Here is a 22134-nt window from a genome sequence, read left to right as displayed (position 1 = left end):
ACCAAGCCACAGAGTAGGCTCCCCGCCTGGCGGCCTGGCAGCTGGCTCAGCCATGTGGACTCCCAGTTCCTCGGGCCAAGGGAGTGCAGTGCACAGCACAGGGCCCAGAGGAGTTTTTCACAGCTTCAGGTCATCGGGAAGGTGTGCTGGGGTGCAGGCCTGGGCAGGGAGGTTAATTTGGGGAAGGAAGAAAGAGAGAGAAGGACTGGAGTGTCAAAGCCTCAGGAGTCCCCAGCCAGAGCAGTTCGGACATCAAGAAGGACAAACAGACTGGCAGAGGAGGCTGGCTCTGGGGAAGGAGATTTATTTGCTCTGTGGCTCTGCAAGTGTGACACAGGGAACCCAAGACACAGGCAGAGTCCTCACCACAGCCTGCATCTCCTCAGGGAGCAGGGCAGCCCAGACACCAGCCCCCAGGGAGGGGTGGTGAGCCAATGCTCCTGCCACAGGGCTTTCACACAATGCCATCGTAGCCCTGCAGGCCACACTTCTTGCCGGCTACCTGGCAGCCAAACCTCAGCGCCTCCTGCATGTTCTTTCCTAGAAGGAGGGACACAGAGCTGGGGCAGCCTGGTCTTGAAGCAGGCCCCACCTTTGTCCCCTCCTGCTGGGGTACTCACCCTGAGAGAGGCTGAAGATGACTGAGGCGTTGAAGGTGTCTCCGGCCCCCAGAGTATCCACCACCCGGGGTGGGGGGAAAGCATCCGAGTGGATCAGCTGTCCATCGGGGCCCAGGGCGTCCGCACCCTCCTCGGCCCAGGCACAGATGAGCGTAGCCCTGCAAGCCTCTCTGCTCAGCTAGGGTGTTAGCCCAACTGCCCCCAGACTCATCCACCCCTGGGCAGACCCTCAGAGCCCAAGCTCTCACACTCCTCACATCCTAGGGCCCCTTTTTCAGGTCCCCCAGCTCACCCTTTCCTCACACGGCCATACAAGCCCCTCAGCGCTTCTACTGATGACCGGAACCCGAAGTGCTTGGCCACGTCTTTGCTGACAAACACCTGCAGGCAGTGGAAGGAAGCCTGAGGGTCACCTCTCATTCTAGTCCCAGCTCTGTCCCTTACCAGCAGCAGCCTAGCCTAGCGTTGCCCCTATATTGTAACAACTCCCCCAACACAGCCACATAAATCCCAACATAGCATCTCACTATCCCACAGAAATATTTTTTTTAATAGTTTATGATATACTAAAGTACAACGACATAAATTGTGGCACAAAAGCCCTGGTCTATTTTTTTTTTTTAGTGCAGTGCAAACAGTTAACGTGCTTGGCTGGTAACAAAAGGTTGTAGGCTCAAGTCCACCCATAAGTGCCTCGGAAGAAAGGCTAAGCGATCTGCTCTCAAAAAAAACAGCCACTGAAAACCCTGTGGAGCACAGTTCTACTCTGACACACATGTGGACGCCATGAATCAGTCAATTGGAAGGCAAATTGTTACTTGTTCTGAGATCAGTGAATGCCTCACACTTGAAAACACAAAGAGAGCCTTGAGCGCCATCTTGGGGTAAAATCTACCAGTGTCAAGTTACACTGTGCCAGCTTTTGGGGAGTTCCCCACCCCACCCCCGCCCCCGCAGCTCTGCCCTCTAGGTTTCATCTGTAAAACAAAGGTGTAGAGGTTCCAGAGCTTCCTCAACACCTACTACACCTTAGAATCACCAAAGGAAGTTTTGTTGCAAACACTGAAGCCCAGGCTCCACTCCCGCCACTCAGATAACAAACTAGCAGGTGGGGCTCTGATATCCACATGTTTAAATCTGCAGTCAAGGTGGGAATCTATAAATTATGATGCTAGGATTATCACTCAAATTCCATTGACGTCCCAGCCCTTCCCACATTTACCGTGTACAAGTCCCCTTTCCACTAGCCCCCTAGTGACTCCCACAATTTGCTCCCCACCCGAGTTGGAAGAAACCGCAGAGAAGAGTTCATTTAACAGAGGAAAAGACTGAGAAGGCCCAGAGAGGAGATGCTTCCAGACAGGATTACCCCGGGGCTGACTGTCTTGGCCCCGTCCAAGCCCTCTGGCTACCCTTACACTACTGTACCCATGTGGGATGGAGAAATTCTCCTCTTTGGCCACTGCTAAGGCCTGGACAGGAGCCCAAAGCTGGGGGTCTGCCTCTTTGCTTCACCCCCATCTTCCAACACCACCAAGCCAGGAGTCGCCATCCCAAGAGCGGTAGGCTGGACAAGGGGACTCTTGGGCTCCCTTTAAGAATGAGCTGCTATGCTGTGTGTGACCAGGAAGCTGCCTGGGGCGCTCACCATGTCTCCGTAGCCAAACAGCTGGAACAACTCCTCTCGGGGCTTCTCCACCTCCACGGACACCTGGATCTTCTGCTCCAGGGGCTGCCTGGCATTGTGCTGCTCTATCCGCTGCAGCATCTTCACCTGCTCCGATGCGTTCCGGCCCTGGGGCAAGGCAGGCAGCTCAGGACCAGCTGGGCATTGCCTGGCCTACCTGGCTCATTCTTCCCTCCCTGCTGGAACTCTGAGTGAGGAGGGAGGGGGCCAGGAAAGCTAGGCTAGAATTGCATCCCAAGTCACAAAATTCTAGAGCTGTCATGAGCCTTGGAGACCTTATAGACCAGCCCTCCCATTTCATTGATGAGGAGACTAAAGAATAAAAGAGACTTTCCTAAGGACCTACAATAAATTGCCATGACTGGGATTAGAACTCAGGACTTCCCCATGTTTCTTCCCACCAGGACTCCAAAACTCCTCTCTTGGAATGAAGGTCCTCATTCCCTTGATTTGGGAGCTAGGTCAGGCCCTCTCATTCCTGCTCCCCCAGGGGTCAAGTGCCCTACAGAGCCAGGCTGTTGGCAGAGGTGGGACAGCCAGTAACACAGCAAGCATGGGGCTTTGCCTAGAGCCAGCTGTGCCTGAATCCTGCTGTGTAACCCTGAGTATGCCACCCAACCTTTCTGGGCCTTAGTTTCCTCACCTGAAAACATGAGGGAGGATGGAGAGGGGATGAGGGAGGTTGGATTCAGTTCTCTCTAAGGTACTTCCTGGTTCAAAGAGACCAAGGAAGGAGGAGGACAGTGGATGGGGCTGGAAAGTTGAGCCCCTCAAAATACAGGCAGGGCAAGGCTTGCCTCAATGTGGATCCACTTGAACCGACTCAGATCAACCTTCTCAAAGTCTTTAGCAGACACATCTGGCAGGTTCCTAGGCCATGAGATGGAAAGGACAGGAAAGAAGAGGCGTGGTGAGGTCAGCCAGGGCCAGGATCGCTAACTGGCAGCTGGGGACCCTCTGCCTGGTGCTGCAGCATGGCAGGAAGCTGGATCTACAGCACAAGAGTCTCAAGCTCAGCTCCAGGATAGGCCCTGTCCTAAACTGAACTCCCAACCACTCCTTGCCTCACTCAGCTCCATCCACACAGGGGTCTGAAGGCAATTTGCTAGGCTTCCCCTCCCTGCCAGACAGGTGATCCTGTGTTTCAGACAGTGGGATTATCCAAAGATAAATTCTGCTATGGTAACTGTCAAGGGACCAGGGTCCTTTGTGCCTTGGGGACCACACCTCCCAGGATGCTCTAGGAGCGCCAGAGACTACAATTCCCAGAATTCCCCTTGCCAGCTGCACATGCAGCTCCCAGCATTCAGTGCCCCGGCAAACTACAAAGGCCCTGGCTGGTCTGCCCGCTCTGCTCGGAGCTCGGGCAGCTTTTGGTGTTCCAGTGTTGAGCTTGCTTGTGGTACCCACGGCACCACTGCCCTGACTTTGGTAGAATGTCGCAACCCTGAGGTCAAGGTTAGCAGGTGAGAATGAGTTCATGTTTGGCTTAGGCGTGGAATCCTGGGAAAGGGTCTGCCTCGACCCTCCTCTTGGCCGGAGACCTATACACTGCCAGCGTCCTCCTCTCCATCCTCTGTGGTCTAATCCATTGTCCGCTTAACTAGCTATGTGACTTGGGCCTTTCTGATATAAAAAACCAGACCCGTTGCCACCCAGTCGATTTCGACTCAAAGCGACCCTAATACAAACCAACCAACCCAATGCCGTCGAGTCGATTCCGACTCATGGCGACCTTATAGGACAGAGTAAAACTGCCCCATAGGGTGTCCCAGGAGCGGCTGGTGGATTCGAACTGCCGACCTCTTGGGTAGCAGCCGAGCTCTTAACCACTATGGCACCAGGGCTCCTTCTGAGGTAAGTGGGGCCAAAACCCTCAGCCTCACAAGCTTACTGGAATTGGAGTTGGTGTGAATATGCCTGGAGGCCGGTGTGCAATAAACTTTTCTCCTCAGAACTCTTGTCCCTCACTTCCTGTGAATACCCTTATCTTATCTTTGATCAAAGTTGCTACAGATTGTTGCTTACTGGGCAGATGACTAGGATTGCCCAGTTTGAAGGTTGCCTCTAGACATACGCCTGCTCACTCACTCACTGGGACAAACAGAGCCCAGAGACCACTGGACAAAGCCCGTCCTGGGGTGACTGCCTTCTTCCCCAGGTCCCGTGGTCATGCCAGGTAGTAGGGACAGCCTGGACCCCAGGGCAGCTGGGCTTGGGCCCTCCCAGTGTTAACACAGTACCTGGCACATATTAGGTTCTCAGTAAACATTTTAAACCCCCGAGATTCTTCAGGGAGGAATCTGGGGGTGGGAGTTGGGGGAAGATGAGAAAGGTCTAGGCCCACAGGGCCTCTCCCCAGTAACTTCGGACCCTGAAAGGACCCTCCTCCCACATCAGACAGCCCTGATCTGCTGACCCAGATGTTCCCTTTCCCTCTCCTTCAGCAATGGCTGCAAATTGTGTGTGGAGCATTTGGTCTGGCTTCATTATCCTGGGACCTTTGGGAGACTCATCTCCTTTGAACACCCAAATCCCAGCTCCTTGGTACCATGCTGCAGCTAGCAACTCTGGGGCTGACCCTGGAAATCCCAGTGGGCCCCCTGGCCCTTGAGACAGTTTGATTCCCACCCCCCACCCCTCTGTCTTGAGAACAGTTTCCCCACACGAGCACCCAGGCTGCTGATTGACTAATTATGGAGGAATCACATCATAAATTACATTTTGTACAGGCCTGCCTGCCCGTCCTTGGTGCTGAACAAGGCCAAGTTGCCAGGCAGAGCAAAGCCCATCCCTTCCCACCTCACTTCTCCCCTAATTGAAAATAATTCAAAAATCACCGAACACTTTGGCATGGGGCAATTTCTGGTAGAGAGAGACTGCAGAGGGTGGGCAGTCAGGATGCCCACAGTGGTGAGTGAGGCTGTGAGCTGATTGGTGGGCTGTGGCAGGGTGAGGCCAGGGGCCTTACGTGTCGTAGAGCACAATGGTACGGGAGCCATTGGAGTTGTTGACGATGCAGCAAGAGCAGGGAGTCTCCCCCCTGCTCTGCCAGGCCACCTGAGACACGTCCACACCCCGCCGCCTGAAGTCAGCCACCAGGAAGCTTGGGGTGGAACCCGAGCCAGGAAAAGGGCAAGGAGACACAGATTAGAGCCTACAAGTAGCCTAGACCTCTCACAGGCATGGGGAAGGGGGTGCTGGAGAACTTGGGGCCTCTGAGAGAAGAAGGGTCCTGTTCTTAGAGTTAAGTGATGGCGGCAGCAGCTGGCAAGGCGCAGACAATTGTACAAACCTATAGGCGTGTAGGATGGTGCGGCTGCCATTGGTCTCGTTGATGATGACCATTGAGATGGGGACAGAGCCCACGGTCTGAAAGACCGTGTAGTGCAGGTCCACGGAATAGCGGCGGAAATCATCCAGGACAAAACTGCCAGAGCAGAGGAACCCAGGGGAAGGTGCAGTTCGACAAGGGTTGTGGGGACTAGAGGGTAGCTGGCAGGGCCACTAGGACCCTGAAAGGCAGGGATGCAAATGGAGGAGGACTAGGAGGGACCTGGAAATCAAGGTCTTGTCCGAGAAGGGTCGCAGACTGTGCAAGGGGCAGGAGAGGCAGGGGCATACTGGGCTCAGTGAGAAACACACCAAAGGACATTCTTGTAGGACCTAACTGAGCAACCCCAACCCTGACCCTGTCCTTCAGGCCAACTCAAGATGGAAAGCATTTGCTCCAGTTCATAAAGCTAGATAAGGACAGATTTGGGGCCTAGACCCTGCACCCTGTTTGAACCAAACAGGTAGGGGGCACTGTGGCCTGTGTGAGTTTTATGCAAGGTACAGGCAGAATTAATAATTAATCACCAAGGTGATACTTTGCCCCCTGGCTGCCCTCTGCATGCTTATCCCCATGTACTCTTCTCTCTCAAGTCCCTTCCAGTGCTACAGTTGGGATTCTTCTCATTCCTACACCTGCCTCCATGATGCCCAGCCAGGAAGCGGGCTGTTCATTGCCCTCGGCTCCTACAGCAAAGCTAACCCTCCCGGGCAGTTAGCTGGCTCCAAGTGCCTGGTGCCTCTCAATATGGGCCTGGTCCGGGACTCCTTCCCGGAATCCCCTCCAGTCAAAGTGAGTCTGGGGGTGTCCCCTTAGTCCCCCCATCCCAGCCCTCTCTGGAAATGGGGTGTTCTGTGCCCGAGAGCTGGCAAGTCTGCCCAGCAGTCCAGCCATTGTACAGGCTGTCCTCACTGTGCCTGGACCCCACTTTAAGCAACACTAAAGCTGGGCAGTCCAGATTCGTATAAAGGTGACAAGTCAGGGCATATGCCTTGTCTTATACCTCAAACTCATTGCCATCAAGCCAATTCTGACTCATAGTGACCCTATAGGACACAGCAGAACTGCCCCTTAGGGTTCCCAAGGAGTGGCCAGTGGATTCGAACTGCAGAGCTTTTGATTAGCAGATGAGCTCTTAGCCAGTATGCCACCAGGGCTCGACTTCTCAGAGCATGGAATATATGGTTTGATCTGCCAGATAACTTTTTGCTCCTGAGTGCCGGGCACGTGGTAGGTGCTCGTTAAATGCTTGTTGAACAAATGGGGAGAACTCAGAGTGGGCCACCTGTTGCCATGACTGCTCCATAAAGGAGGGTCCCCACACTGACCTGGAGCCACAGGCCTGCCTCCAGCTAGGGTGAGAAAGGGGCTGCTGAAGAGAGTTAGTTAACTAAGGGACCTGCCACTGGCCCAAAATCCTGTCCCATCTCAGAGGGCAGGTCCTTTCCTCTTACCGGCCTGGTGCCAGTTCATCAGGGCGGGGAGTTTGACTGTGGCTCAGGTGCTGGGCTATGGCAGCACCCCCTCAAACCGGGGTACAAAGGGCTGTGCTTCAGAACCTAGCAGCATGCCCCAGTGCCCACAATGGGCAAAGTGTGGGCCTCACCTCCTGATAAGTGCTTGCTGAGTCAAAGGGTCAAAGGGCTCTTGGGTCCTTGCCACAGCCAACATGGAGAAAGCACGTGGCCATTTACGGGCTGCGGCCCTGACAGCTGGTGAGCTGGAGGCATGGCTTCGGGGCCTAGTACATGGTTTTGGCTGCCCTTGGCGGGGTACTCCTGCTGCTTCAGTGAAGAATGGGGACACGACACCAGCCCTGCCGCCTCCACTGGGAAGAAAACTGTGGGCTTGGCCCCCTAGACACTGGGCATCCCTGAGGGAGGGGCAAGTACAGCATGTCCCTAACTGCCTCCTGCCTCAAGCACAGCCAGGAAAAGGGACTGTAGAAGGGCAAAGTCAGATCCACCGCAGAGTCTGTGGGAAGCAATGTGGGGAGGCTTAGCAGGCTCCAGGGAGTGGCGAAGGAAATGAGCTGTGGAAATGAAACCTTAACAGAAGTGCCGTTAACACCTGGGATCCCTGGACTCCACCCCCTCCCACCCACTTCTGGTGGCCACAAACCACCCACCCTCCCAGGGTGAAGAGTCTTCTTCTCCCCCAACCCTCTAGGCAGGCCTCCTCTGAGCTTTCCCTCTACTCACTCAGCAACATGGCCAGGGGCCAGTGAGCCCATGAAGGCACAGGGGGCTCCCAGCAGGGAGAGAACGGTGCAGGAGTTGGATGCGTTCCCTCCACGCTGCCATCTCTGTGACACGCACCTGCAAAGCAAAGGAGGGTCACTGGGATGAGCAGGGCAACCACAGTGTAAAAGCCAAGATCCCCTTCAGAAAGCCTCTAGGCCAGCCCCCTCTTTTCTAGATGGGGCAGCTGAGGCTCAGAAGGGAAGTGGCTTGGTTGAGGTCCAGGTCTGTCTCCCCAGCCCAGGCTAAATTCAAGTGCACAGCAATTACTTTCTGTCTTTTCACTTATGGCATCAGGAAGCCATTCAATGAGGCCCATCATAATCTGAGGGCTCCACTACATCTGGGTAATCTCTAGAGTTTACAACGTTCCCCCTTCCCCCCAGTCAGAGCTTCTCCCACTTGGCTGTACTGACAGCCTCCTGTATCGGCTCCAAGGACCTCAGGATTAAGGGCCTCTTCTTTTCCCAAAGGCATCTAATGTACCACCTACTCCTATTTTAGGAGAGCTGACATCAATAATACCTGCAGATTAAAGTGAATAGAACAGGAGAGAAAACCTGGAAATTGCGATCATTTAAGAAGCAGGAGGTAGCTTTTAAGATGTCAAAAGCTAAAAAGATTATTGGGGAAAACCAGTTTTTCTCCATCTTTACTGAAAATCTAACCAAAGGAAACTAACTCAAGATACAACGGAAGGGATTCATTGTCATTATCAACAACAAAAATACCATACACATCTAGAGTCAAAGCACTCGAATGATTTCCCATTTGTGCTCCAATGGTAATGTGAGGTAAACACTGCAGGTTGTTAATTCTATTCTGCCGTTCCAAAAAATGATTGTGGCAGCTAACAATATGAGAAACAAGTACCAAAGAACCACTAACTCAAAGAAACGGAACTAGAATTTTAGGATAAGGTATATTTGTACACAAACTTCACCCTGTGGTTCCCTTCAGCCTTGGGAAAGGGGGAACATGCTTTCATTAGGAAGGAAGCATACTGATTTGTAAAGAGTTAAACATTTTTCAAGCTTTATGAGCTTTGGAGAAATTTTCATGCAGAGAAGAAGAAAATAGTCCAGAGAAATCCAACTGGCTCAAGATCACACCAATAGTTAGTGACAAAGCTGATATCAGAACCCAGGTTTCCTGACTTCCAAAATCACTGCTATTTACTCTGTACTTTCTAAATGACAGTAGTTAGGCCCTGGCTTTGATGAGGTTTCCCAGAAAAGGTATGGAACTTTACCCTGTGGAAACCTTTCAAAGTCGCACTAATACCCAACTTCCTGTGCAGAAACGCTCAGTGGAGCATAAGGATGCTTTCTGGCAGGCTCGCCTCAGCCTGGACTCTGGGAAGCAAGGTTCACTCCTCAGAGGTCTAGCCGAGTTCCAGGTGGCAGCTCCTGAGAGGGCCCAACTGCCCCTTGAACATAGAGACCCTGGGGCAGGTTCTTGCCCCTTTGTCCACTTGAGGCCAGTATTAAGGCAGAGGGGGGTACCCACTCAGGCTTGCTCATCTGTGAGCTAGGCTAGGCGGGATGGGGGCACGACAGAGAGAAGGCTCTACAGACAAGCAAAGTGTGCTCTGCATCCCCCTGGGTAGGAGGGGCATGGAGGACAGTGGGCATTTGGGAAGGGTCTCTTTAGAGAGGCATGTAACTTAGCACCCACCTTCAGAAATGGCCTCCATCACAGTGACAGCCAGCAGGACTTCCTTATCCTAACCTCCTGACCTAATTAGCCCCAGGGGAATGAAACTTCAGCTCTGTTACAAAGAGGCACTCCGAGTCTCCCCCAGGGCTCCACAGTCCCTGGAGAGCCTGTGTCCCAGACTTTTCACTGGTCTCCTGAGAGTAAGCCTAACTCCTCACTGTGCACTGTATCCGGGGGCCGACCTTGCCAAGGTCAGGTCAATCCACACAGAAGCACCTCTCGTGCCCCTTCCTTACTGTCCCTGCTGCCCTAGCAAGGGGCCCCTAGGTCTGGCAAACAAAGTAGCCCAAAACAAAGGGTCAACTCCAGGAGACAGGCACAGCAGCGAAAGGGACAGGGAGTGCAAGACATGATGGAGGGCTGGGAGTTAAGAGGCTTGAGTTGGAATTGCTGCTCTGCCACTATTGAACTATGAAGTTATCATGCACATCATTGAACTACTCTGAATCTTTAGCTTCCTCATCTATAAAAGGAGGACGTTACTGACTCATGTTTCTATGGTCTGCTGAGAGGGAAGTATGTGATAATGAACATGCCAGTGCTTTGCAGACTCTTACAGCTAGAAGAGAGTCAGGATCTCTGCCTTCAATTAGCCCCTCTGCCGTGGGCACTGTAGTGTCTTGCCAAAGCTCAGTGTTGAAGTCCCTTCCATCCAGTTCTTGGCTGAGAGAACTGAGAGCCAAGGATCATTTCTTCTCAGTACTCTTAAGTGCTATACTGAAATGCCCCATGGGATGACAGTGTAAATGGGATTATCAGTAGTAAATATAAGCACCAACAAATGACGCTTCAACTTCTACCAGACCACTGAGAAGATATTTGCCACTATGTTGCTCAATGTCTCCTAAAAAGGATTTCTGGTAAACTTTTAGGAGTTAGCATCAGGGAAAAGTTTGAACCAGCTTATCCATAACCCATGGCATCCTCAAGTTTGCCTCCAGTTCCACCAGCAAGCCCTGAGCTATAGTCGAAGCTAAAATACCATGGTTTTAAATGGTCTTTGAACAGTCTAATTGCACAGACCTCTTATTGTAAGCTACCTCAAATCTTTTTTAGAAATAGGTGATATAAATATCCCAAACTCAGTGACGTCGAGTCGATTCCGACTCATAGCGACCCTATAGGACAGAGTAGAACCACGCCATAGAGTTTCCAAGGAGCGCCTGGTGGATTTGAACTGCCAACACTTTGGTTCACAGCCGTAGCACTTAACCACTACACCACCAGGGTTTCCTGATATAAATCTATAACACTTATTTAATATTAATTATATATATATATAATGAACTAGAAGTAAACGTTGGTGAGAGCCAAGTGCATAGATCTTGGTATTACAAAAAAAAAAAAAAAAAACTGGTCCTGCACCTTACTAGCTGTGTGTCCTTGGGTTAATCGCTTCATCTCTCAGAGTCTCACTTGCTTATCAATGAAATGGGGATGATGCCTGACGCAGTTCCAGGGTTGAAATGGGAACTGGCTAATACAGTGCTCTCCAAAGTCTGCTGCTGCTTATTAAAGCCTTCAATTCTTTCCTCTCCTGTCCCGCTCAGAGCCCCCAGGTTCCACAGGCAAAGGACACTGGCTCCCAAGACTGGACTCTCATGGCCTCTGGCCAGACACAGACGCTGGGCTGCAGCGTCCCTTGGGCTCTGGGCGCCCCTACCTGCTATCCGTATCCTCCTCCGGGTACTTATCCACCACACTGATGATGTCCAACACCACTAGCCCCACGCACAGGATCTGCTTCTCTTCCATGAGGTTGCTCCTGGAACGTTCTGTCCTACCAGCTGACGGGGCTCCTCCCGGGTTCTGTCTCTTATCACGGAGACTTGAGCGCCTGTTCCCCAAGCAGCCCTGGCTCCTCCTCCACCACGGAGCTCCTCCTCCAGGAAGCCTGCAGGAGCGAGCAGGTGCGAGGTAGTGGGGTGCAGGGAATGCAGCAGGGGCATTGCACCCGACTCCCACCGATCCAAGCTTGCCTGTGAGCGCAGACCCCGAATTCTTGGTTCCCAGACTCCCCTTAGCAGGTTGCCTGGCCCTGCAGATCCTCACGCCTCCCGCTTCTCGGCCTCAATTTCCTCACCTGACACGCGGACTGGGAACCAATGTAAACCTGTCTAAAACGCGCCTAGGCAATCTCATTAATGCAAAGAGAAAGCGCAGGGGAAAGGCGCCACTTGCCCCGCCCTCCACTTCACCCTTGCCCTGACTCCCGACCCTGGACCCGCGGGGTTGACTCGGCCTTGCGCTGCAGCCCTGTCCCCGCAGTCTAAGCAGCCGCTCGCGTTCTCGCCGGTGTCCCGCTCGGTCCCCGAGGCCCAGCCCAACCCGAGGCCCTCCTCCGCCGCGGAGCCGCCAGGGCCTGTTGGGGTAGGCGGTGGCCACGTGACGGGAGACACAATGAGCGGCGCGGCGTCTGGGCTCCCAGCGCCTCCTGGCGGGCGCCGGCGAAACTGACATGACCGGGAGGCGGTCCCGCTGGAGCTCTAACCTCGGGCGCACCTGGTGGCCCGCATTTCCAGAGCAAGTTCTGGAAGCGCCGCTCCGGAGCCCGAGGGGAGGAGGCAAGCCGGCTTGGAACCCAGGACTCCCTCCGTAGGCCGTTCTCTGCCGCCACCCCATCCCCTACGTACCCCTGAACACATACTGGAGAACAGTTTTTGGGGTTTTTTTAGAAAAAAAAAAAGTGTTTATTCCTGAATAGTTTAGTATGGCGGTGGGGAGTGCCCTGGACCGTAGGGAATCCGCCTGAGGGTCGGTTGAGGGAGCCAAGGGTGTAAAGATCGGCTCCTCTGCAGTCCGGGCCCTGGAGCCGGGTCTGGAGGCGACGGCGATGGGGCCAGAAGTCTGGACGAAGGGACCCTGGAGTCCCACCCCGGCGCGCTGGGGAGGGGCCGCTCTGGGCACGAGTACCGCCGCGCGTCCGGAGATGGCGGCCCCGAGGCGGGAGGCGTCTGAGATGGCTCCTGTCCAGGCGGGGACCCTGGGAGTCGCCTCTGCCGCAGGCTCTTCAGCCAGCGCAGACACTTGGAGCCGTTGCGGCCCGGCCCTGTTTTTATGCCTGTTCGAGCTCCAGGTCCCCGTAGAGCAGGGCTCCGCTGAAGATGGTGAGCGGCTCCTCCGAGTGCGCCAGCTGCCCCATGACCAGGTCGATGCAGACCGTATCCCCGGCCTGCAGTGGCAGGATGAGGCTGAAGACGCCCAGGGCGCCCGGGCTGGGCTGGCTCTCGGCCACCGGCTTGTTCTCCAGGCCCTCCGGCTCGTAGCCGCCGGAGTCGATGCGGGCCACGCCCAGGTTGGAACGGGACAGCACAGCCTCTACTTTCTCGTGCCGGTGCCCAGTCAGCACCGCGCTCAGCAAGTAGCGTCCGGCCAGTGGCGCTGTGAACACGCCTGGGGACAGGGATGGCTGTCAGTCAGACACGTGGCTGGGCCAAGGAGGCTTCGGGGAGCCCACTCAGAATTCCTAGACTAGGGAGGGAACTCTGTGGTCTTTTTACTTCTATCCCAATAGAAACTAAGGTCCGTGAGGGCAGGGAATTTCGCCTATTTTGGTCAGTAGTGCATCCCAGCTCTTAAAAGAGTGCCTGGCAAGAGTAGGCCCCCGCTAAAGATTTTGTTGAATGAATGACTCCTCCTCTCTCCACCCCCAAGGGTGGTGAGAATGAATAAATGAAGGAGTAGGGATCTCCCCAAATCAAAGAATGAAGTTAGGCACTGTCTGAAGAGGCAAAAATGATAACCTACCACTGCACAGCCTTACCCATCCCCCCCACGTGCCCAGCCCCAGGCTCCCCCCCAGGCCTACCTGTCTCCGGATCATAGTAGCCCCCATCGTTCAGCAGGACTCTGTCGAAGGGGACTGTGCCTGGTTCAGACCGGGGCAAACTCAGGGCAGCTGAAAAAGCCACCCGGGGCACAGAGACTGCTGGTGCCCCCTCCACGCCTGGGTGGGGATAGAGTGGGTGTTAGGGTGGATGTTCTGTGCAGGGCCACCCAGGCCCTTCCCCTCCCAGACCTCTAGCTGCCTGAGGCCTTCCATCCTCCAGCCCCTGATTCAGGTTCTACCTCCTCCAGGATCCGATGAAAGAAACTTACCCTGTTCGCCTTGGGGACCTATGGAAGAGGAAAGAGAGCAATGAGAAGTAGGGCAGCTCTCACTAGGTCACTGAGCAAACACCTGCTCAGTCCCTCCCACTGTGCTGAGAGCTATGTGGATTTCAAAGCATGAATGGGGACAGCGAGAAAAGGAGGAATAGTTAGTGTCCATGCTGTACAAGTGCTGGGCCATGAGCCCTTGTCCCACCACCTTTCACACCCTAGATAGCCGTTGTAGGCTCACCCTGAAGTCTTCAATACAGCAGTGAGGCCAACATATGCAATTAGTGACTGTCCCAGCTCCTAATCACTTTCCTCCCACTATCCGCCGCATACCCATTACCACCGAGTCAATTTCGACTCGAAGCGTCCATATAAGACAAAGTAGAACTGCCTCGTAGTGTTCCCAAAGCTGTGAATCTTTACACTCACAGGGCTTCCAAGGCTCTAAATCTTATGGAAGCAGACTGCCACATTATTCTCCCACAGAGCGGCTGGTGGGTTTGAACTGCCGACCTTCCAGTTAGCAGCTAAGCACTTAACCACTACACCACCAGAGCTTCTTACCAGCCATATAGGACCCCCAATTCCTCACCCCTTTCCTCTCTTCTCTTTCAGGTTCAGGGTGGACTATCAAGCTGGGGCTGCCCGGGAGGTTCTCAACCCACATACCTGGTGGTCCAGCAGGCCCCTCTTGTCCATCCTTGCCTGGGGGTCCTGGAGGCCCAGCAGGACCTGGAAGCCCCTGCACCCCAGGAGGCCCTGGAGGCCCAGCCTCACCTGCTGGCCCTGTAGTGACAAAACGATGGTGAAGGAGATCTATAAAGTTCTCAACAGACAAGGAAGGTGGTGGCTCTATGCACTCTATGGATGAAACAGGTGGGGCTTTGCTGGTTAGTGAGGAGCCGGGGCCTCTCAATGCCCATGCTGGATACCTGGTGGAACAACATCCCACCTCCACCCATCTGAGCACTCAGAGGGGGGACAGGGAACTGTGACCTTGGATCATCTCTTATGAAAAAACTGTTTCCCCTAGGATAGAGGAGACTGGCAACGCATGCTGGGCAGAGCAAGGAGAAATAGATGAGAACAAGGAGGGCTGTTGTGGGGTGAGAGGAGGAGAAAGAAAGGGCTTGAAAAGGGGCTCCCCACCCAGGCCTCCTCTTGCCCCCTCACCAGTGAGGTCCGCCAGGCTGAGCTGGTGTAGCCGGTCCTCCAGGAGCAGCAGGGAGCTGTTGAGGGCACCTAGCCTCCTGCCCAGGCCAGCCTGCCCTGCCAGCAGCTTCTCCAGCAGGGCTGCCTGTGTCTGGCTGGTGCTGTTGGTTTCCCGTAGCCCAGCCCAGAGCCCTGCTACATGCCTGGAAAGGCCCTCTCGCAGGCCCTGGAGCCCCCCGGCCACAGTGTCCAACCGCTCACAGACTCCCTCAAGACGGCCCAACCTCCCCTCTACTCCGGGGCACTGGGCAGCCTGCGGCTGTCCCTCCTCCAGGCCACGGAAGCGCTCCTCACTCTCTGTAGCATGCTCTGTGGCCTCCTGCTGCAGCCTGTTAATCTCAGAGATGATGCGGTCCTTGGTGGCTCCCAGGTCGGCCAGATCAGCACCCTGGCCCTCCACAGTGGTCTGGAGCTCATGCAGTGAGTCATTCAGGGAGCTGAAGGTAAGAATGACCTCGGAGAGCTCTCCTTGTAGGGCCTGCAGGGCTGAGCCTGAGCTGCCCCCAAACACACTGAAGCCATCCAATGGCCCTCGGCTTGGTCCCCCAGCACCCGGGCCAGCCCCAGGGCCCCGAGGGGGGAGTAGGGGGCAGGAGCAGCGCTCCACGCCATCTCGAAGGCGGCCCAGCTCCTCTTGGACACCGCCGCAGGCCCCGCAGCCCTCGTCCCCACGGGTCTGCAGCAGACCCTCCAGTTGGCCCAGCCTCGCAGCTGTGAGATTCAGCTGCAGAGTGAACTCTGCAGCTGTCCCATCCTGGGCATCCATGCGATCCTGGAGCTGGCCCACGGCCCGTTGCAGTTCCTCCAGCACGGCCTGCTGGGCCTCCCCAGCTGCTCCTACCTTGTGCAGGCCTGAGCCCACCAGCTGCAGCTGCCCCTCGCTGTCCAGCACCCTGCGCTCCAGGGCACTGAGGATCTCACTGACCTGGGAGTCCTGCTCCCCGGGGGCCCCAGAGCAGAGCTGCTCACAGGCGTGCACAGTCCCCGCCACCTGCTCTTCCAGCAGATCCAGCCGCCCACCCAGCTCCCTGCTCACATTGGCCAGCAGCTCCTCCAGCTTCTCTAGTCGGCCCCAGGCAGCAGTCAGTGAGTGGCTCGGGCCCCCAGGCCAGCCCCCTTCCTGGTCCTCTGAGGGACCCAGGGTGGAGTTGAATCGGTCCTCCAGGCGAGAGAGGCGGGAGGCTAAGCCGGTGTAGCCTGGGGGGTGGCCCCCTTGCCCAGCTGCTCCTCCTAGCTCAGTGCCTCGACGGCCACTCAGCACCGTCACCGAGCCAGCCACAACATCCAACCTCCGCTCCAGCTCTGCCAGTCGCCGGCCCAGTTCTGGGGGACAGCATTCCTGAGGGGGTCTGCGGCCCAGGGCCTGCCCGGTCAGCTGCCGCTGCCGCTCCTCCACTGAGGCCAGCAGCTTCTCCAGAGCTCGCAGCCGCTCCCGGTCTTCCTGCTGCTGCTGGCGGAAGCCCTCCTGCCCCACCAGGCACACAGAGCAGGACTCCTGCAGCCGCTGCTCCAGCTCCCGAAGCACCTCCTCGCTGTGGCCAGGAGGGGCCGGGGCTGAGTCCAGGGTGCTGCCGCCACCACCACCATGATGGTTATTGAGGTGGCCCAGCTCCTGGTCATGGGTGGAGACGCGGTTGTCTAGGAGCTGCAGCTGGTGCTGGATCTCATTGAGGGTTTCGTGCACGCCAGGGCGGGCAGCTGCATCTGCTGGCTGCTGCCTCCCGTTAAAGGCTGTCTCTACAGCCTTCTGGACATCTTCTGCCAGGCGCCCACTCAGTCCCTGAAGGACACCCCGAAGGCCTTGCAGCTCCTTTGTCAGGCTCTGCACCTGCTCCTCCAGCTGCTGCACCTTCTCTGACTCCTGAGGACCTAGCAGAGAGGGGAAGGCATCAAGCAGAGGGACCAGACCTCAGAGCTCAGTGCTACCTCTGTATCCGCCACTCCCTATCTGTCGTCACCAACTAAGCCCTGCTCACCCCAGCTCCAGCGAGGACAGCGGTCCTAGGCCGATTCCTCCACAACTTAGCTGGGTGATTTGGGCAAGAAAAGAAAGAAGGGAAACTCCATTCACTGAATGCCTCTAGGCCAAGTGTGTGCCATGGCTTTCCCCTTACCACACCTTCACTGGGCAGATACCACAAATGCTTCCCATTTTATACACTGGTAAACAGAGGACCAGAGATACCAGGTAACTGGGCCATGGGTTACAAGTTTAACAAGTGGCAGACCAAGTTCCAAACCCAGGTCACCTGTCTGATCACCAAGGCCACGTCCTCTCCACTGTGCACAGTGCCTCTTAACTTTTTGGAAACTGTTTCCTCACCTGTAAAATGGGAGTGACACTATCTGCCCTCCCTCATGGGGCTGTCAAGAGGAGCAAAATGGGAACGTGGTGGGGGCACTTTGAACACCATGACAGTGGCTATTACTGGGCAGCGCTCCCCACAACACCGCTGGGACAAACAAGAGGCTCCATGGCAAGCTTGTTGGGGCTGTAGTGGGTTAGTTAGTCAGCCAGGATGCCAATAAGCACAGTTATTGCTATCTCCCTGGCAGGGAAACAGCCCATCCGGAGTGCCTGGAACACACGCAAGGGAAAGCAAGCAACAGGGACTGCTGCATTCTGGGACCTGCAGTCACCAAAGGCCAGAGGGGCCTGGGACATGTTGCAGTGCATGCTAGGACTTGTAGTCTCAACTGTCTATCCCCAAGGACCAAGTTTCTCAATGGAATCCCCCTTCCTCCCACAGCTGTTCCCAATGAGGAAGCATCTTGGTCACAAGTGGGCGCATGTGAGCACTATTCTGTCTCTCTCTCTCTCTCTCTCTCACACACACACACACCACACACACACACCACACACACACACACACACACACACAGAGAATCTCAGGGATCTCATCAGCTCCCTTCTCTCCCTTTCCTTCCCCTGACTTAGAGCAGTCTGGGGTTTTCCTCAGCAACCCGGCCCCACATTTTCCACCTAGGATGGTCTCCCACTTCTCTCCCCAGCAGCTCCCTACTCACCTTCTCCCCCTAGCCCACTGAGGTGGCTGCCTGCACTGGAGCCAGAGAGGTTGGGGCGGGCAGGCCGGGGCCGAGGGCGTGGTGTGGTAGAAGCGGGGCCCAGCGCTGGGGCAGGACCCTCACCACAATCATCGCCCCCGTACCCCTGACAGCACCGCCACTCCATATCCGACACTGTCTTGTAGGCCACACGGTATCGAGGGCGGAGGAAGCTTCGGTACCTGGGAGAGGTGGAGGGAGGCCTCTTTATTTCCTCCTTGTCCTATCAGTGGCCCTGGCCCCTGTCCTCAGAGATGAGCAGCTGGGTCCCCCTTAGTGTCTAGCATGTGGCCTTGCTCAGTTGACAGCTGTCAGCTTGTTGGCCAAGGGCCAAATCACTGCTCTTACTCTCCTTGCCCTGTGCTGGAACTTTGAACTCCTCTCCTTGAGGATGGCCCCAGCCCACAGAAGGCATTTGGGGGTTGGCACGTGGTCTAGGTGGGGTTGCCCTCGGTATCCCACCAGCCAAACTTGCCATAGCATCTCCTCAAAATGGCTCTGACTGTGGCTGCCTAGTCTTGCCCCTTGCTGCCTGCTTGCTTTGTACGAATTCCCTGAGTTGGCCACCAATATTTTGGCCTTTGGTCAGCCCCCACCAAGTGCCCACTGGCCCAGTCCATGCCCCAGCAGAGGGAGCTCACATGATACTGCGGGGACATTGGGGCTGGCCCCAGCCACACGGCTGATAGTCGGGCTTGACGAAGGTCTCCACTCCATCCTCAAGGACACAGCTCACTGTCCGGGTCACCACATAGGCACACCAGTTCCTGTAGACACAACCCCACCTGGGCCCAAGGACCAGAGACACATGCCCCAGAGGAGGCCCCAGGGACTACCAGCGGGACTGAGTGACATCAGAAAATGAAGGGCCCTGGGCAACCAGCGAGAGCCAGGGCTTTGGCAGGGGCAGCTCTCCCATGCTTTCCTGTGCACCAGGAGCAGATAAAGACTTTTCAAGATGGGAGAGGCCCAAAATGGAAAAGCACAACCAGAGAAGTCAGTACTCATGGCTGTGGGGACCTGCAGAGCCTCTGAATTCACACCCTTATTTGTGTCCATTTCTGGCCCATTCTCAAGTCTTATCTTGGCATGCCCTGTGCGAGCCGGATGGCCAGGTCCCTGGGGATGATCCCCTGGATGCTGGCATCCACCGGTGCCTCAGGGGAGAAGACATGGAGCAGGCCATGATCCAGTTCAAGGTTAAGTAGAGAATAAGCTATTGATGAACCCTGCCTCCCTTGAGGCTAGCAGTTCCACACACTTGCCCCATTCATGCTGGCCTTTGATCTGTGTCCTGCTCGGGAGCAAGAGTGGTGTCAGACTTACAGATTACTGGATGGGGCCAAGGAAGCCCTAGAAAGGACAAAACATCTGCTCAAGGATCCTGGGCTGGCACTCACCAGGCAGCTGTCAGGAAGGCCTGGCCACACCCCTACGGGTGGCTTCCCTGGGCACCAAACTACAGGTCCCCCTGGGGGGATGTGGGCGCTGATCCCCCTCAGGTTACCCGGGAGCCAATCAGTGCAGGGGGCCCTGGAAACAGACCTCTGGGAAGGTGGGCATTTGAGGAGCTACCTGATGGATAAGCTTTCCTCTCTCCCCCCTTCCCTACACCTGGGGAGACAGCCCAGGGCAGGGTAGCCAACGCGGTGGCAGCATGTCCACCTTCCAACCAGCCAACCCATCCACCTCCAGCCTGGGGCTGGGCCTCCTCTTACCTGTGTCTGCTTGCAGGCCGCGGGGCATTCTGGGCTTGGGGCGCCCCGGGGCTGAGGGCCCTGCCGCCCCCCGTATAGAGGCTGTAGCCACGAGGAGGGTGGCTAGCTGCCCCCGCGGAGGCGGTCAGCAGGCAGCAGAGGTAGCAGCTCCAGAGGGCGCTGGGGGCCATGGTTGGGGCGCTCCTTGGTAGCTCTCAGTGGCACATCCCGGCCTGGCAGCTGGCACCACTGCCCGGCCCTGGGGGATGCCGCGGCTCGGCAGGACAGAGCTCGCTGTCCCCGTCCCAGGCTTCCTGCCTGCGGCCCCCACACCGTCTCTTCCTTGGCTGCCTGGCCTGACCCCTCTCCCCCTCCTCTTTCCTCCTCAGGCTCCCGTCTGTCCCTCCCTTGGTTCCTTCCGCTCTCCTCTTCTCCACTTCTGAGGGGAGTTTGTTCTCTGTGCCCCTGGCCTCCTGTGCCTGGTCCCTGCCCCTCTCAGATGCTGCTTCCTGGGCCTCCGCCCCCTAGCCCCAGCTGGCTCTTCTCTGGTCTCCCTGTCCTTTTCCCCTGATGACCAGATCCTGGGGGTGACAGGGCTTTGCCCCTGTGGCTGTTCAGAGGCACAAGGGGTGGCTGTGGGGCGGGCCCTGGCCTCCTGCCTCCCTCCCTTGCTCACTCCCCTCCCTTCCCCCTTGTCTGGCTGGCGATCCAGCCTCCCCCTTCCCCTCCCACCTCTCCAACCATCGTGCGCCACATCTGCTTCTTGTTAACTCAGGGAAAGAGGGGGAAAAAAAAGGAAAAACAGAGAAATGTGGAGTTGCCACTGGGCTTGGGGCCAGCCTCTCAGATGGGCCACATGGAGCCGGGGCCAGAGCTGGGGAGGAGGCCCAGGGCTGGTCCATAGACAGGCAACAGGAGCCAGAACCACAGCTCTCCTGGGGCTAGGGCAGGCCTCGCCTGGGAGAGGGGCCCAGCGGGGAGAGAAGGACTGTAGAGGAGAGAATGAACTTGCAGGGCTCAGGACATCATTCACCAGCTTGTCCATCTGATTCCTTTTATAGATGTGAAAATTGACACCAGAGTAGGGAAGTGATTTGTCCAAGGTAGTACAGCAATTCAAGAGTAGGGCTGAGATTAGAATCTAAAAACCCAGGCCATTGTCCTGGGAAAAAGGAGGAGAGGGGAGAGAGGCCCTGGGCCAGGGAGGAAAAGGAAGAAAGGACTCCACTGAGGCAGGCAGGAAATTCAGAGAACACAGAAGAGGAAGACAGGAATCTGGAGATGGGAGGAGGGCAGTCTTCTGTCCAACAGTGGAAAGGACACAGGCAACAGGAGAATCTCCTTCTTCAAGGACCAAATGACTATGGGTCCAGGCTGGCCATGGTGAGGACGGTCAGGTCATAACTGGGGGTGGGGTGAATTGGGACTTATCTGTACAGCACCAAAGGAAGCCACTCCCTACCTGGAGACAAATCTGATAGCCTCTGTAGCAGATACGGTCCTCAGTCACATTCAGCCATTAGCCTGATCTCAAAGCTCCTTGTGAGGTACCTGAGTCTGTAAGCTTGGTCCTCCTTCACCATCTATCTATTCCTCAGTGCTGTGTCCTGGACCAGGATCTCCCTGTGTGGTGGGAGGCTTAAGAGAGAGAAGCTGGAGCTCTAGACAGAAAGGAGAAAGAGAGCACTGTATGCCAGGCGCTATGCACTGTAGAAGTGCCCAGATAGCAGAGGCATAGAAGACTCAGTCACTGTCCGCTAAGGAGTGACTCGGGCTCTCACGGGGAATGGGACACAAACACCGATACAGAGAACTAACGCAAGGCAGGATACACTGAGTGCCAAGGAGGGCAGGGCAAATGGATGATTAAGTGTTCTGGGTAAGAGGGGTAAGGTAGCTGGATGCTAGGGGTAATCAGAGTAGAGCTGTTGGAACAGAGAGGACCTGACGAGCATTGGAAAAAAGAAAGTGAAGAACAGAGAGGAGGGGAGGGAGAGATTTCAGGCTCAGGCAGTGGACTACCTCAGTTTCCTCATTTGTAGCACCAGGATAATAATAACACATCCCTTTATGGATGTTTGAGGATTATGCAAATTAATATGTGTAAAGCATTTAGAACAGTGCCTGGCACATAATAAATGTTCGATAAATATTAGTTCTTATTTGTGTCAGGAAGAAGTGAGGAAAAAAGTCAGAGAGGTAGATTGTGGACAAATTAGGGTTACAAGTTTTTGAGTAAAAGAATACATTCACGCACAGAAAGAAGAAATTATCAGTAAGAGCAATAAGCAGGGTGCCAACGCACAAGGATACTAGTCCCAGCTCTTCCTCTAACTGTTGTTGTGTTGTTGTTGTTGTTAGACGCGGTTGTGTCAGTTCTGATTCATAGCGACCCCATGCACAACAGAACAAAACACTGCCCAGTCCTGTGCCATCCTCGCAATTGTTTCTATGCTTG

General features: G+C 55.6%; 2 protein-coding genes across 6 annotated transcripts; both read right to left on the bottom strand.

Annotated features, from left to right (window-relative positions):
• Nucleotides 1-142: 142 nt before the first annotated feature.
• On the bottom strand, nt 143-12126 carry KHK (ketohexokinase). 5 transcript variants are annotated; one of them, XM_049903725.1, is made up of 9 exons: nt 11818-12113; nt 11264-11494; nt 7843-7959; nt 5603-5737; nt 3105-3177; nt 2269-2415; nt 913-1001; nt 621-778; nt 148-540 (listed from the first exon to the last, which is right to left on the bottom strand). In XM_049903725.1, exons 2-9 carry the CDS (start codon nt 11353-11355, stop codon nt 455-457), a joined length of 897 nt encoding a protein of 298 aa, XP_049759682.1. In that variant the 5' UTR covers nt 11356-11494; nt 11818-12113; the 3' UTR covers nt 148-454. The 5 variants fall into 5 exon arrangements, with proteins under 5 accessions (XP_049759685.1, XP_049759684.1, XP_049759683.1 ...); XM_049903728.1 differs by lacking the exon at nt 5603-5737 and adding an exon at nt 5279-5413 and having other exon boundaries at nt 143-540; nt 11264-12126; XM_049903727.1 differs by lacking the exons at nt 11264-11494; nt 11818-12113 and adding an exon at nt 9559-10843 and having other exon boundaries at nt 145-540.
• Nucleotides 12127-12233: 107 nt separating this feature from the next.
• EMILIN1 (elastin microfibril interfacer 1) lies at nt 12234-20339 on the bottom strand. Its single transcript, XM_049903722.1, has 8 exons — nt 19698-20339; nt 18621-18746; nt 17941-18161; nt 14875-16782; nt 14371-14487; nt 13699-13716; nt 13409-13546; nt 12234-12993 (listed from the first exon to the last, which is right to left on the bottom strand). The coding sequence occupies exons 1-8, from the start codon at nt 19865-19867 to the stop codon at nt 12656-12658; spliced, it is 3036 nt and encodes a 1011-aa protein (XP_049759679.1). The 5' UTR covers nt 19868-20339; the 3' UTR covers nt 12234-12655.
• Nucleotides 20340-22134: the final 1795 nt, after the last annotated feature.

The sequence above is a fragment of the Elephas maximus genome, chromosome 12 (assembly GCF_024166365.1).
Source record: "Elephas maximus indicus isolate mEleMax1 chromosome 12, mEleMax1 primary haplotype, whole genome shotgun sequence".
NCBI lineage: Eukaryota > Metazoa > Chordata > Mammalia > Proboscidea > Elephantidae > Elephas > Elephas maximus.
Note: the sequence above shows the minus strand (reverse complement) of the source record. Positions and strands in the feature narration are given on the sequence as shown.